At 42.9% G+C, this 15,923-nt stretch overlaps 1 protein-coding gene across 1 annotated transcript; it reads left to right on the plus strand.

Moving 5' to 3' along the window:
* Window positions 1-6,486: 6,486 nt before the first annotated feature.
* LOC117462732 (uncharacterized) lies at window positions 6,487-15,547 on the plus strand. Its single transcript, XM_034105026.2, has 6 exons — window positions 6,487-7,021; window positions 7,388-7,593; window positions 7,951-8,121; window positions 11,313-11,465; window positions 12,431-12,497; window positions 12,946-15,547. The coding sequence occupies exons 1-6, from the start codon at window positions 6,838-6,840 to the stop codon at window positions 14,520-14,522; spliced, it is 2,358 nt and encodes a 785-aa protein (XP_033960917.2). The 5' UTR covers window positions 6,487-6,837; the 3' UTR covers window positions 14,523-15,547.
* The last annotated feature ends 376 nt before the right edge of the window (window positions 15,548-15,923 follow it).

Consider the following 15,923-nt stretch of genomic DNA (forward strand, 5'->3'; position numbering starts at 1 on the left):
TACTATTTCCTTATTTATCTTTTGTTCATGATAACAATGGTATAACAACCACACGTTTTACCCATAGCTAGTTTCTATAACAAGATTATTATGTGTGACATAATAATCAGATGTCTTGTTTGCTAACCAAGAATATTCAACTTTAATCTTTTCAGCATTCCAGACCATCAATTGAACCAACAGCCTCTTATCTAAACACTAAGCATTAAGGTTTCTACACCACCCCCTGGGAAACTCTTGCACAATTATGCTGTAAAATCATTGCATCATTCCTCCAGAACAATCTGAGACAAGCATGTCTCAAGATCTTGTCATAATGAGCACAGTCAGTGATGCAGCTGTAGTCAGTGGCAGGGTCCCCAAAAAAGCTAAGACCGGCCCTGGTCAGTGGGCTCCAAGGAAATTCTCCCTGGCTTTGAGATGAGGGAAGGAATCACTTGGCAGACACACGTTGTCCTCTGTACGGCAGAAATCCCCCAAAACCGCAGTACCTCTTCACACCACTGTTGCCTTGACAACGAGGCACAAGCATAATGTCAATATCTCCTCAGAGATGCGTTCTTTGCACACTTCTTCTGTTCGCAGTGAGCAACTCTTCACCAACACACTGATTCAGAGAACCCAAAAGGTGGTGCAGAACTATCCAATGCTGCTGTAATCACATTCAGCTACTGAGAAAAACTCAATTTAAATCTCTCTCCCAACGGGTTACAAAATAAAACGGCTGAGGTCAGGAATGCTGAAACATGTGAATGTTAAAACAAACTAATGATAGTAGTCTGCCTATTCCTTATTACTTCAGTTCTAAGTTAATAGGCAAAACAAAGACACCCTCCTTAACCACTATACTAATCTTTTATCTACTTGGTTAATTCTATTCATTTTCAAATTGTTTATCTAAGTTGTGTTACAAGCATGGTGAGGTTACAGAATACACAAATAACTGTATTCAATCCGTGCCGTATTTGAAAACTGTAATGAATTAAAATCAATATTTAAGGACGTAATATAAGTTAAATATATTGTTAAGCTAATTACTGTTTTATTGTGAAGGCATCTCTGGCGAACAGCGGCCTTTGGCTTTTATTTTGAAAGGCCGTTCCGGAAATATACACCGTAATGTGAACAGTGAGTTCGACTTCTAGAAACACGGCAAGTTACGATAACAATCGTTCTAATGCATTAACGAAAGAGACAAGGAGGGGGAAAGGCGTGTGGAAGCAAGCAATGAACTGAAAATGCCACCAATCCTCTGTTTTAACGTGATGGCGCACATTGAAAACCGAAGCGGGCATAAGCACCCCTGTCATATAAACATTAATAGATTCCTTCTGACTGACAAGCGTTCAAAAACCCTTCTGCTTATCACTTAGGCTACTACTTTTTGTTTTATTCATAACCTAAAAATACAATTGTGATGAATAGCTTGCTCTTTTTCTGATTGAAACAAAGGGTCTACTCTTCTACAGAATTAGAAAGTACAAATACTGGCTCCGGCTGGAGCTCTCAGCCTTTTCAAGAGAAGGGGGGCTTCTTTCAACAACTAACAACAAACTATTGGTCTACCAAAACATTTACCAACATAAAACAAGGTCTTTACTAATCAACAATGACAACCAACAGACAGAACAATCAAGAAACAGATCAATACAACTCCTAAATAACATTACAATATATATTTCTTACAGTGAGTTCGTTATCCAATGTTTAACAAATTCTCATCTTTCTATGTGTAATGTAGGTGGAATAATCCACTATTATATTCAATTTGAATCAAACTTTAACCTGCATGTACTACATATACTCAGCAAACTACTTTCTACTTTCCCTCAACGTTACTGTATGCAATTAAGTTCCTCTGAAATATATTTGAGTAAAATGATCAGTTAATGACGAATAATACGAAATTCACAATGCAATGTTTCTTATTTATTTAAATGTACAAGCCTTTTCTTTAGCCCCCTATTTGATTCCACTTAAAATCAATCTCTTAATCTGTTCCCATTGCTCCCGGTAACTCCCTGGAATTTCAGAATTGTCTTAACCATTCTGACGTTCCATATTCACTTCGCTTTTATTTATCTGACTTAATTAATATGTGTTCACTTGTATTAATATACTGGGCTATTGTCGTTGTTACTATTAATGTGCTTCCCTTGTAAAAAAATGCCAGGGTGTGTAACCCCCTTTCAGCCACTAGATGGCAGCAGCAGAGCACAAATGAGCTTCACTCTTCTGAGTGCATTGTCTGAGTTCCACAGACAATCGCTCACACAGGTATTTTAGGTAAAAATCACACAGATGTATTCCCCGTACAGTTTGTCCAGCTTGATAATGTGATGTTTATTTCAACAGACAAACAAGACCTCGCTTCGACACCCATAAAGAATGTGACCATTCCATGGGGCATAAACCCAGGTCTTAGCGAGCCCTTTATCACACGTTAGCTTTTCAAATTAAGTTTACAGACAAAGGGAAACGAGAGCCGGTCCCGTCACAATTTCGGTGAGGTTTGCGTTCTCTTTCCCCTCGATTGAACATATAACAGACCGGTAGCTTTTAGCTTTCAGCCTTGGTCTGTTACTTAACCCCAGACAATCCTAAATTTGTAGTATATCCAATTACAGACAGTTGATTTTCTTAACAGGCGTCTGGTACCTTTTGTCTTGTTTTGCAGGGCCCTGCTGATTGTCTGAGATGTTTGAAAGCGTTTGTTCCCGACCCATTCCGGTCGTCCGGATTCTTCCACAGCTTTGTTTACCAGGCACGTCGGGTCACCATTTGATAGAGATTTTGAGGGACAACTGGTCCGCTTTCCAAATCTCCGCGCGTCCCTAACAAGCTGGTTATCATACAGGAAGGAATCCAGAACATACAAGTATCCGTTAAAACAATAATCTATTTTAATGGTAATATAACAATGCAATACACCATACAAAGCCATATCATATCATATGCGTAATGTCAGGAGTATGCCTACTCCTGGCCCTTGTTCACGGGCTGCCACGACCTTCCGGTCCGGGCGGCGCGAGAAGAGAGAGGCAGAACAAAAAGCTGAATAGGCTTTCATACCAACAGAAACAGGAAGGGGTGGAGTTTACTCAGCCTCCACACACACACACCCCCCCCCCCCCCCACATTCCAGAGACCTCAGATGTGTCTTAAAGGATATTTAAGATAACACAAATATTTCATCTCTCATATCTCCAACTTCTGGTTACACAGAATACAAAGTAATTAAACCCACACATATACTATTCAAGATATGTAGACTTCCCTGAAACATGACATGCTAGAGATCTTAAGCAGAATATACTCTTCCCCCACCTAGCACCCTGTCATGCATGCCTACACCTCCCCCACAGGGCAATAAAACCCTGTTTACTCTAAACAGCCCTTGTTTAGAGCCATTTTAGTCCTCACCTTTATGAAAGGATAAAACAGAGAAATCAATATAAAACACAAACACAAGTATTGTTTGAACAGTATTCACTTAACTGCTACTATTGATAATTACCAGAGAAACTCAAGGGACCTCTTTTAATATCTGGAAATTGCAACAAGACTTTCTGCCATTTCAAATGTAACACACTTCTTAAATATCAGATGCTGCAGCGCCCCGCACAACAGCCGCCTGGCTGTGTCCAGCAGCTGCGCTGATCGTACACCTCCCTGACGATTTATGTAGGCTGCCGCCATTTTGTTGTCTGTCCGAATCATCACATGATGATTCCACAGCAATGGGGCAAAGTGCTGAATTACTCTCCATACGGCGAGTAATTGCAGCGCATTTATATGAAGGGACATGTGCGGCGGCCACTGTCCCCCCACTGCCTGCGACATGCATGTTCCTCCCCACCCTGAGAGCGATGCGTCTGTAAACACCGAGGTGTGTGACGTCACTCTGCCGAGGGGAACCCCCACCGACAGGATGTGGGGATTTTTACAGTAGGTCAGATCTAACCCTACGGATGGAGGAACGCACACCATGCGTCTCCTCTCCTGCCTAGCCCCAAAGAATGCCGTGAGGTTCGGCTCTAGCGGAGGCACGGTCGGGAAACCCACGCCCGTGAGTCCCTCCACTCTCGTGAGAGGCACGTATGTCCCTATCGGAGACCTCATGGCTCCAGGGTCCGCTGCCGCCCCCTCCTGGTACTTCCTTATGGCCGGGAAGCGTGGCCAGACCGGGTCCCTCCTGACCCTGTGTACCCGGGAGAACACCCCGGACATATCATCCGGCGGCGAGCTCTCCTGAGCTAGGGGAACGGGGAGATTTCTCCAGGCGGCCGCCTTGGATATGATCTCTGGCAGTTCCAGGAGAATCCCGCCAATCGACGGCAATGCCGTGTTGGCGGAGATAGGGATCACGGGATCATACACCGGACCTACACCGGTTTCCCTATCTGTCTCCTCCGTCCGGAGGGGAGAGATAATGGGGGAATCACCCGTTGATCCCTGTATGGAGGGGACGTAGTCGTCCGACTCGTGCGAGAGCGTCCGCTCTCTGCTGTCTGAGGGCCAGCGGGAGACGGGCACAATGCGAGCATGCTACCCCGGGAATGAGAGCAGCGTTCGCATGCTCTATTCCCAGGCAGGACTCACACTGTGAGTGCCTGTCAAAGCTCATGATGTAGCCCGACCCGCACACGAGGCAATCCCTGACACAGCCTTGACTTTCCTGTCCAGTCTCCATGTTTAGAAAAACAAAGCTTTTTAGGAGGAATCTTTGTTTTTCAGAGGTAGCTCTCAAAAGAACCGTTTTTGCCTGTCAATGCTTCTGCAACGGAGTGCTGAAGAAAAGTAGGAGCGGATTGTAGGGCCTACTTCCTATTTATACGGAAGTGAGCCCGGAGGTGGGGCCCACGTCGTAGGTGGGCGTGGAATAAGTCTGTCAGTGCTGCACACGTGCAGTGGGGTTTACCCAATAGCGATAGCCTTAGAGGGCGAAGCCTTATACGAAATAGAAGTGTTGCTTTCTGTCTGTTTTCCCTCCCTGATTACCCGATTGTGTTCACTTGGTGCCCCTGTGTTTTCTCCTCCCTCCTCACCTGTCTCTTGTTTGTTTGATTAGTCCTGTGTGTATTTAGGTTTTGTGTTTTCTGTCTTTGTGAGTTCCTTGTCGTATTTGGACGTTGTTCACGGGGTGAGAGTACTGTTTGTTTCAGTAGCCTTGAAATAAAGGTATTTTTTCTGTTCATCTGCATTTGGGTCCTGCTTGCCTCACTCAGCCCTGACATTAAGTACAGAGTACATGTCGGTATAGCTTCCCTCAGAACCATGTGAGGTCCCTCTTTAGCGTAAGTGGGTAAATTATTAACCATGTCTAAGAGCGACCCTGCGTTCACCTGCTGCTGGTGCACATGTGTGTGTACCCTTCCTTAAACGGTCTTAAAGAAAACCCAAAGGTCCCGACTCAACATATACATGAATTGTGTGTTTATAAGCCGATGATTTATTATAAACTACTTCTGAGAGATGGAGGACATGAGTAAAGACTTGGTTATATTCAGTTTGTGTTTGTGTGAGTTCCATTTTGCCCTAAAGATAAGACAAGGAGGAAACATTTAAGTGTTTCTAATGTGGGTACAGGCTTTAATCAAGGCCAGGTGGGGTTAGTGAAGGGAAATGAGTGGCAAGAAAGTGTAATAAAGTACTCATTTTACAGGAGAGGCAGAATTGACTTCAGAATATCACAGGGTCCCACTACTGCACTCTAATCTAGAAGAGATCAAAGCTTGGGTGCCATATAAAGCACAGATTTGTATTCTCACAGTGCTTGTTAAAAACCCACAGGGCTGATTCTGTCATCAAAATGAATGAAATAAAAGGGGAAAAAAGCTAATTTCCCTTTGAAAAACATGTGTAAAAAAAAACCTTTTAACAAAATATTTGTGATTCCACTGGACCATTTGGAACTTCCTATAACTCCTGCTCCAAAGCTGCTTATAAATGAACCACAGGAGTGTGAGAATAAAAACAACATTAGAATCGAAAGTCAAAATATGTACCATATGCACAACTTCAATAGGAGTGACTGTGCGGAGTGGTATGTCCGGGAAAGCTACGGGTTAATTTAAGACTAGAAGCAAAGCCTGTTGCCAATTAGGAGCAGTGAGCGCCACATGTGGGCTAGACGTAGCTATCTCCAGAAGGGGCAAAGGGGGCAGAAACCGCACTGCGCGCAATGGGGACAAGCTAAAAGTCCGTGGAACCACTTGTTCGACATCAATTGGAACCTACGTGGATAATTTCTCATTTAAGGGATTTTTCTCTCTCTCTCAAGACATGAACAAACAGGAGTGAAGGATTGGTGCGCAAAAAGGGCTTGATTACGTTTTTACCTTTCAGCATTGTAACATGGCGCGTGTTTCAACCTTATTTTTACTCTGTGTAACATCTTTGTTTAATCGGGCTGCGAGCGAGATTTGCCGGGGCGCGCGCTGCTTTTCTGGCCAGGACTGGAGCAGACCGTGCGTCGGAGCACACTGCCAAAGGCGCACGGAGGCTGCAGCACCCAGGAGACAGATTCCTCACTCTGCACAGTCCAGACAGGGACATGTGTACCCGAGTTACCAACAGGATGCTCATTTTAGTCACCACCAAGGCCAGAGCGCGCCTTTATCCCCGTACACCATTATCCAACCTCAGCAGGGAGGCTTCGTGCAGCCAGCAGGGACGGATGGCATAAGGAGGACTAACCCCAGGACCATCACGGCGGAGGTGTTCCATCCTGGCTGCGTCGGTGGGACATGTCCGACGTCTGTCTCTCATCGTCCCACGGGTGATGACGGTGCAACGCATGGGTGCAAAGGGATCGGATGTAAACTTCCCCTCCGGATGCGCCAGACGCCCAAGCCTTGCGTCGGGGAAGGATGCGGGACGCATGGAGGAGACGACGGGAGAGGAGGGCACTCGTCCCCGGTTCATGTGACGGACAGAGCGGCGCAGTTTCTGGATGAGCTTCCAGACGTTGGGACGGATCGTGGTGCATGGATACAGTTGACATGTGACATGAAACCAGGTCAGTGTCAGTCTGGGAGGAATCTGCCAAAAAAGTTACATTTTAGATAAAGACATCTAAGTGAAGTTGCAGCTTTCTCAGTGAGAAATGAAAAACACTTGAAGTAGCAAACTTTACGATTTCAGTCCTGGTTGATTTAAAACGTCTAATTTAATAAAACAATCCACATTTTCTTAGAATCAAGCAGTATTTTGCAAAGTTTTCAAAATCGTATGCATGTTTAAATGTTATTGTGTAATGGGGAAAAACTCCCCAGAATAATGGCAGACACCAGATTTGTAATGCAAATATAGAAATGTAGCATTTCATCACCATTGTGTAACCTCATTCTGTGATATATGTACTAGTTGTTTTTCTCTGCCACAGGCAACAATGAGCTTCCCTCTGAGGACGCTCTTGTGCTGCAGCTGTCCCTGTCTAAGAGCCAGGAGAAGCTGGTTGAGGCCCTCAGGGGCCAGCAGGACGAGGTCAAGGAGCTGCAGAGGCTCCTCAGCGAGCAGCAGGGGACGCTGGTGAACCAGCAGAGAGAAATACTGGAGCAGCAGAGGAGGATGTACGAACAGATGGAGCAAGTACGGCCTCTGTGATCGATGATGAAAAAGAAGATGTTGATAGTTTGTGGTTTTGTTATTAGGCTGTGATTATAGCATTGAACAATTACTAAGAAGGGGTGGATGGAAAACACCTGACATGCAGACGTGTTGGATGACAGATGACCTCCCTATGGAGGAGCTTTACCATAATGTGGAGCAGAGGAGGAGAAGGGTCTGCACCACAATTATAAGCAGAGCAGACTAATGGGGTTGCCTGGAATAAATAATCATAGTGTTTACTTTGTGTATTCATCGTGGTGAACACACAAGTCCTGGTGATTATTATCATGATCATACTAAAAAGAAATGTGCACTTGTATTTGTTTCCACTTCCAGGTTAAAGCCCAGTACAGCATCATGATGGACAGCATCAAACAAACGTCTTTCCAGAGCCTCCAGGCGGAGATGGACAGTCACATGGAAAGCATGAACGGGCAGGTTCGAGCCCACCAAGCTCAGCAGGCGCTCTCTCTGCACAAGGTGGACATGGAAGCCAGCGTGATGGAGGTGAGCTGCAGGATAAATCAGGCATCGAGGGTTACTAACGGTCCTGTATACTGTACACTGCTTTTGTGAAAAAAAGACAACAGTTCTTCTTCTACTCCTCTCTCTGTATTTGGTCCATTCTGGGACTTGAACCAGTAACCCTCTAGGTCACAAGTCAAGTCTCTACAGACTACTTTCTATACAGCTACTGCCAACCAGTAGCCAATCAGATATTTACATCATCAGACAAACTAAAAACCCTGGGTTAAAAGTTATTTGTACTTGAATGTACAATACAGTAATGTACAATTGGCTTGACTTACATGCCAGCCATTGGCTTGCAAGAAAATCTCAATTTTTGGTTTCAAATTCTTAAAGGTCCCCAATTATACTGTTTTTAATTAATATAGTACGTCTCAGATATATACAAAACATGCCTCTGAAGTGTACCAAACAGATCATGCATTGCAGCATCCCATTTTCCAAAGTGCTGATTCTCTGTCTGTTACTTCAGATGAAAATAAGAAGCCCCTCCCCACGGCCCTCTGAGAGACATTTGGTTAAAAAGAACACAATGGTGATCTTAAAACCTGTACTGACTTTAACTCATTGTCTTATGGTGCAAAAAAGAAAGAAGATATTAAGCAACTAGTCATGCCAACATTATTTACACTCTAATCTGAGTTTTCCAATTTGAACTGTATTGTAATATTATATTTGAACTGTACTATGTATTATTTATTGACCTGTACTTAAATCTTGTTTTATAATTGTTTGTGTGATAGAGATTATGCAATGTTTTTAGTGTTTGTTGATTGTTATGTACCTGCGTGAGGACTGCAGATCTGGCATAATTCATATCTTCTCTTTTCTGTGACTAATGTATTTGTATGAATGGTCCTTGTTGAAATAAATACATAATAGGAGGGGATTCAGGTGATAAGGTGGGCGGCAGTTACCGTGATTGGTTATCGGTTTATGGTTATACAAGCCAATAAACCGTTATGACATCATGAAGTGGCCAAATTCTGGTCAGCTCATTTTCAGACTGGTTTTTATAGAAATGGATCAGGACAAAAAGTGAGCAAATGTTTTTTCCTGACATTTATAGAATCTCTTTACACAGATGGGATGTTGATGTAGAAAAGACATGAAAAACTGGATTTTGCATAATAGGTGATAGGGCTGTACCCGAATATTCGACTATTCGAATATTCGTTCGTTGGCCAACTATTCGGGTTTCAATTTCATTATTCGGATATTCGTTTTTTTTTTTTTTTTTTTCAAACAAAAAAATATTTTTAAAAATAAAATATTTTTCAAACAAATTAATATATTTTTCTAAATGTATGCTATTAATAAAGGCGAATTGCCATATTCTTATACTATATTTATACTTTTGAATTGCACTGTTAAAATGCGGAAATATATACAATCTCAGCCTGTGCTCCTGACATTGCGTTCACTGTTCACAGTCACGAACGCAAATGGCACGCTTCACCTCGCTTCACCTCGTTTCACCCATAAAATGCCGAAGACTTCAGCTGTGTGGGACCATTTTAAATTGGACGACGGTAAAAAGAAGGCAGTGTGCCAAATATGTGATAAGAAACTGGCCTACCACGGTGGCACAACAACTCTGAAAAGTCACCTGGATGCTGTAACCTAGCTTAGTTTAGCTGTTGTGAAGTTGCCATGATGAAGCTGCTTTATCCGCCGTTTAAACAGTAACGTTAAACATGATAAAAACGTGCACTTACTTTGCTTGGAAAATAGTTGCAAGCAAGCAACCGAATTATTTTTTTATATTAGTTTTTTAATTTTATCAGCATAGTGAAAATAATAGGAGTAATGTGGGAACATCTGGGGCTAAGGCAATTATTGGCATAAAGTTGAGTAGCTCAGCCTAATAATACATTGTGGCCATAGGTGCATCCCCACGCATCCCAGCCATCAACATCCTCAACAATACAGCAGACCCTACAGTTAAAAAAAACGATAACGGAGAAAAGAAAGATAGAGATAACAGATGCCATAGTACATTTCATCGCTATGGATATGAGACCCATTTACATAGTCGAAGGCGAAGGCTTCAGAAAATTAATGAAGAAGATGGAGCCCGGCTACACTGTCCCCAAACGCTCCAGTATTTTAGATGCCATGTCTCTGAAGTACAGCGATCACCGAGACCAAATTGTAACTCAGATTGAAAACTCAACTGCCGTAAGTTTTACAACGGACATTTGGACCACCTCGGTGCGTATGGAGGCGTATATGGCTGTCACCTGTCATTTCATAACTCGCGAGTGGAAACTCTGTAACTAATGGAAGTAAACCATACGGGAGTAAATATTGCAGAACAGCTTGGAGAAGTGGCGGACGCCTTTGCCATTCCGAATTATAAGCGAGTAGCCGTTGTCCACGACAATGCCAGCAACATGAAGCTGGCAGCTGAAATATGTGTTTTGTATCTTTGTTTGACTGTTCAGGTTGTAAAATGTTATAGACGGAATGTGGAACCAGATTTGGTCCCCGGGTGCTGCGCTGGGTTAAATGCAGAGGACACATTTAGTTTTAATGTTTGCGAGTACTGATACAATAAATACATATAAATCGTAATAGTATGCTCTATCTGCGCTTCTGCTTAACAGCGTGTTGTCAGGTGTCTCGGATTCGGAGCGTGTTATGATGAAACCTTTTGGGGAAAAAAAAAAAATGTGAAAAAAAAAAATGTGAAAAAAAAATGTATTAAAAAAAAAATACAAATCTCTCCGCACCGAATATTCGAATATTCGCCCTAATAGGTGACCTTTAAAAGATCTTCTGCGAAAGCACAAACTACTATAGAAGAATCTGGAGTCATAATATAAATGAATATACCTTCTACAAACTTACTTCTACAAAATGTTAAAAGATTTCGACTAGTTAAAATATAAGCAACATCTGACATCTGGTTAGCCTCTCTGTGTATCCTACTTTGAAAAAGAAGAAGAAGAAGAAGAAGAAGAAGAAGAAGAAGAAGAAGAAGAAGAAGAAGAAGAAGAAGAAGAAGAACTTTATTAATCCCTCACAGGGAAATGTCTTTCTCCACTCTGTTGTGTTTACACACATTACACACAGGGAGTATATGCTCAAACACAGAGGAGGATATACATGCACATTTGTATGATTTGACTGTCTGTGATGTTTAATAAAGTATTCATTGCTTACAGGTGGGGCGCCCCCTGATGGCTTGTGAGAGTTGCGGTCCTGAGGAGTACTGCAGCTTCATCAGCGGTCATCCTCGCTGTGAGAAATGTACCGTCTGTCCCGCCGGCTTCTTCCTGGTCGCACAGTGTTCAATCCACGCTGACAGAATCTGCCAGGTAAGCATTATCATCTTTATACGTAACGTAGGCTTGTTATTACAACTTATTTTGTTGGATGATATATCGTCCAAGAAACATGCAATATGATAAATTATATTTTTTTCATTTAATGGTCTTTATTTGACACTGATTATGAATGCAAGTACTCCTTCTCAAAAAGCAACACATCCATGAGAATATTCACACATTTCAATAATCAAAATGTACTTAAATTAAATATAGGGTTAGGGTTGTGGCTATAAATAAATAATCAAAACAATATATGACAGATGAAAATCCCATTGATAATTCTGCATCATGCTGGCGAACATGTTGGGGACATTCTTTTGTTAACTTGCACAAATGTAAACACAACGGGCAATATGATGTCTGCAAAAAGGATCAAGGTCATGTCCATAGATGGTATGATAAGACTATTATGTACATCATTTTACTATAGGTTGATAATGATAGTATTGTCATAGACTTGCAATTCAACTATGACAAATACATTAAGGATGTGGTCACACATGCACAAAATGAACGATTGCCCCCTGTTCAATTACACTCCGTCGATGAGACGAAGAAACATTTAAGAGGAACAAGTGCCTCTTCGCTTCACATTGAGTCCAACTTTATAGCATTGGAAACAAAAGCAAAGCTTGTGTCGGCGGTGGGTGTTTTACCACTACATTCTCTCCAAAGTAGAATTGTCATAAAAGACAGACGAGAAAACAAATAACGAACAAAACAGCAAGAAACTTGTGTCTGTGTAATAGTTTGGGTGTGTGGAATTTACTCTGTAAAACAATTCCCGCCTCTCCAGAACAGTTGGTTCCGAGGGATGTTAATGCCAAACAAAACAATAAAGTTGTGGCAGGAAAAACATTGAGCTGACTGATGGGGAACCACAGAGGAGGGTGGCTGAGTGATTACCATAGATGCTTTAACATTGAAAGTGTTCATTTGTGTTGTCGTTACAGGACAGAGATGAATGCCTTGAAATATCTGATCTGTGTGGAGATCGACAGAAGTGTCTCAACACTCCAGGTAACATTAATTATCAGAATCTGAATCAGAATACCTTAAGAGCCACAGACAGCTTAATGTTACATATGTTAAAAAAAGTACTAAGTTATGATATAATACAAAATATAATAAAAAAATAAAAGTAAAAAAAATACTTTTCAAAATGCAAATCCTGTAACAGTTCTTAGGATTTAGCAGCCAGGTATATATTACACAGTTATTAATGGCATATGTATATAATAATGTATATATTGCACATATAGCACATATTGCACATAGTCTGATGGTAATTACTATCTAACCCTAACCCTAACTTTTGTAAAGAGTCTACATTATATTACAACAAAAAACATTCCTACATTGGCCTTCTTTTCCATTCGCTGAACTAAAAGAATGATTATTCATAACTAGAGACACTGCTTTTAGAATAAAATGTTCAACCATCATGTCTTTGTTTCTCTATCGTCAGGTGGCTTCAGGTGCCAGAGCATGACGGAGCGTGATGGCAACTCAGGAATGTGCGGCCACGACTACTTCTACCACTCGGACATGGATGAGTGTCAGGCCTGCAATGAGTGCGATGGAGATCCCGTTGCTTCCCCTTGTACCTTCACTGCAGACGCCATCTGCTCTGGCCCTGTTCCTGCTGGTGACAACGCGCTCTCTCTCTCCTGGGCTGGAGAGGTCAGTCTGCCTGGCGCAAAAGGCAACTTCCTGGCTCATGCCTTCCCTAGCGTGCAGCTTCAAATAACGGGAAGAGGCGACGGAGTGCTACTGTCCGCCGAAGAAGGCCGCCTGGTGCTCAGGCAGCACGGTCTGGTCTGGCTTGATGAGAACCTGTCGGTAAGCCACGGTTGCCGTAGCTTCATCCAGTTGTGCCTACGTATGAACAACACAGACAGTTCTGAAGGTCGTGACCTCAGTGGCATCAGGGTAGAGCAGCGGGAAGAAAGGTCCCTCCAGAGTGTCAGCATCAGCGGGGTAGCAGAAGTCGCCCCAGGTAACAAGATATCCCTCTTCCTCCGGAGTGCCAGCAACCACTGTAACCAAAGCAACGATGGTCTGCAGCTGTACGACACTTCAGCAGCTTCACTCAGTCTTCTCTGGCTCTCACATGACACCGGGGCTGTTGCCATGACAGCACAGGCAATGGTGTCCCCACACTACCATACCAACTATCGCCCGGTGTTCCGCACCAGCTCCACGTCTGACCCTTACGTTGTGGGGCTGACGCATGATGGCCGAGGGATCCGTTTTTCAGAAAGTGGCACCGTGCGGTTCGTATTTCAGCAGGCGTTGTACTCCATGGGCCAGGCGTGTGTGAGTGAGGGCTTCCAACTGTTAGCGTACCTGAACCGCAACGGAACCAGCTCTGAGTTGGGGCGTTCCTTCAAACCAGGCGTCCACTATCGAGACACGTCCTTATCTCTGACAGGAGTGGCTAAAGTTGGCTCTGGGGACACCCTAGGTTTTGAGATCCTCTCTCCTGCTCAGTGCAATGTACGCTTCTTTGGAGACGAGACCGGCATCAGTATCCTCAGCTTGGTTTGGGTCCCTGCTGCTCTGTCTTCCTCTCTGACGGCATCAGTGTCCAACTCCGGCCTACCGTCAGGAGCAGTCCGGAACAAGCCGCTGTTCTTCCGCCAGACCAGTGCTCAGCTTTCTCAGATGGGGCTGTTAGGGAAAGGTCCAACAGATCAAAAGCGAGATTTTGTTTTCAAGGAGAGCGGCACAGTCAGTGTGGCTATGGATCTCAAACTCATACATTCCTGCAACCTGGTCAAGGTGACTCTTTTAAAGCGTAACGATCCGGATGGGTCAGGAGGAGGCCGAGAGGCGGAGGGAGTGCGACCGGTCCCTCTGGCCCAGCAGGTGGCGGGTCAGATGCCTGAGGGAAGTCGTTGGGCCAGTGTTAGCCTGCGGGCGTCCTTCCAGGTTCATAACGGTACAGCTGTGTTCTTCACACTTGACTGTGTACGCGGACGAGTCAACCAGATCAGCTACCAAACAGGAAGTGGAGTGTCGATCCTCTGGGTAGCAGCGTAACATCAGAGAGACACAGCTTCACCGTGTTGTTCCAGTTCAGTGGAAGCTAAGCCATTTATATGATGGACATTTTTGATTAGTTTGATTTAATAGGCATACAGTAGTTAGATTGTTTGGGAAAGACGCTTATTTAGTTTCTTATGGGGAGTTACATGAGATTATCTATATCATTCTTATATCTGTGTTAAATATCAAGCTACTGCCAGCATCTTGGTAGCTTAAACACTAGCCCGGCTCAGTCCAAAGGTAAGAATACCTTTGAGAATACAGGTAAACATATGCTTATTAGCACTTTTACGATCTTGAAACCCACTGGATATCGGTCTGACTCTCGATCTGGCTATTTCTCGGAGAGACCAGTGTAGCCAACAGATACAGTATCTTGCCAACTTATCCTTTCTGCACTACACCTTGTTTACAGTCAGATAAGCATCTTCAGATGCAAGACTGCAGTTGAGAGAGCCAACTTGTATGACTCAATTGTAAATAGGCTATTTCCAAAATGTTGAACTGTTGCTTGAAGCTGCTTGATGTTGTAGTGAGTAGCCTACAGCTCATTTGATTTGTATTTGTATTTTGTGCAAAAAAAGTAGCATTATTCATCAACCTTATTTATATCAATGCAAGTTTAAGTGTAATTATTTCGTAATTGATGGCTCTAAACTATTTTCTCACACTTCCGAAATTGTATTTGCTGTATTTCTCCCTTTATTTATGTAATAATGTTACTCTGTTGACTCTAATAGGTCTTCAGCTCATTCCCACTGTGGCTACAGCATTGTTTGCTGTCACTAAAAGCAGTTCGCTGCTGGTTTCATTCAGGAGTGTTTTTTAAGAGCATGTGTTTCATGTTAGCCACCATTTTCTAATGTGAATTTCTACTGCATGCCCTGTTTAATGACCACTTTTCTGCATATTATGGACTTAAAGACAATCATATGTTTCACTAAGGCCAGGTGTAACCGTCCTGGAGAGATAGTATACTATCTTCATTATTTACACCGTAAGATATAGTTAATGTTTACTCAAAGCAAACTGTAATAAAGTGTATATTTGATGTTTTATTTGAAATCCAATAAATAGTTTTGCCAGATTGTGTGTTGCTGTCTCTGTGTAGAACCAGGGTGTGAGAAGTAAAGCCATTGTGGAAGTGACTTGAAATGAACTGGAAGGGGCCGCTTTGACTGTGCGCTAAAGCAGGTCAGATTGAATAGAGGACTCTGAGAAAATGACCATAATTTATATTTTTTGCACCTTTTTTATCTGTTTGACAAACTCAACCGCTAGTCTAAGAAAACGGGCCTGGAGTCTATCTCATCATGTATCATCCGACTTGTACAATTCTAACAACCCTTTTTATTTTTGTCAAAGCAGAATCTGAATTTCAACAAAAGGTTAATA

This window comes from Pseudochaenichthys georgianus, chromosome 17, assembly GCF_902827115.2.
Source record: "Pseudochaenichthys georgianus chromosome 17, fPseGeo1.2, whole genome shotgun sequence".
NCBI lineage: Eukaryota > Metazoa > Chordata > Actinopteri > Perciformes > Channichthyidae > Pseudochaenichthys > Pseudochaenichthys georgianus.

Bases quoted from the DNA above. Each gene is read 5' to 3' on its own strand.
- LOC117462732 (XM_034105026.2), top strand. From the start codon at position 6,838: ATGCGCCAGACGCCCAAGCCTTGCGTCGGGGAAGGATGCGGGACGCAT. The intron at 7,022-7,387 runs GTCAGTGTCAGT...TCTCTGCCACAG, and splicing joins GACATGTGACATGAAACCAG to GCAACAATGAGCTTCCCTCT. The intron at 8,122-11,312 runs GTGAGCTGCAGG...CATTGCTTACAG, and splicing joins TGGAAGCCAGCGTGATGGAG to GTGGGGCGCCCCCTGATGGC.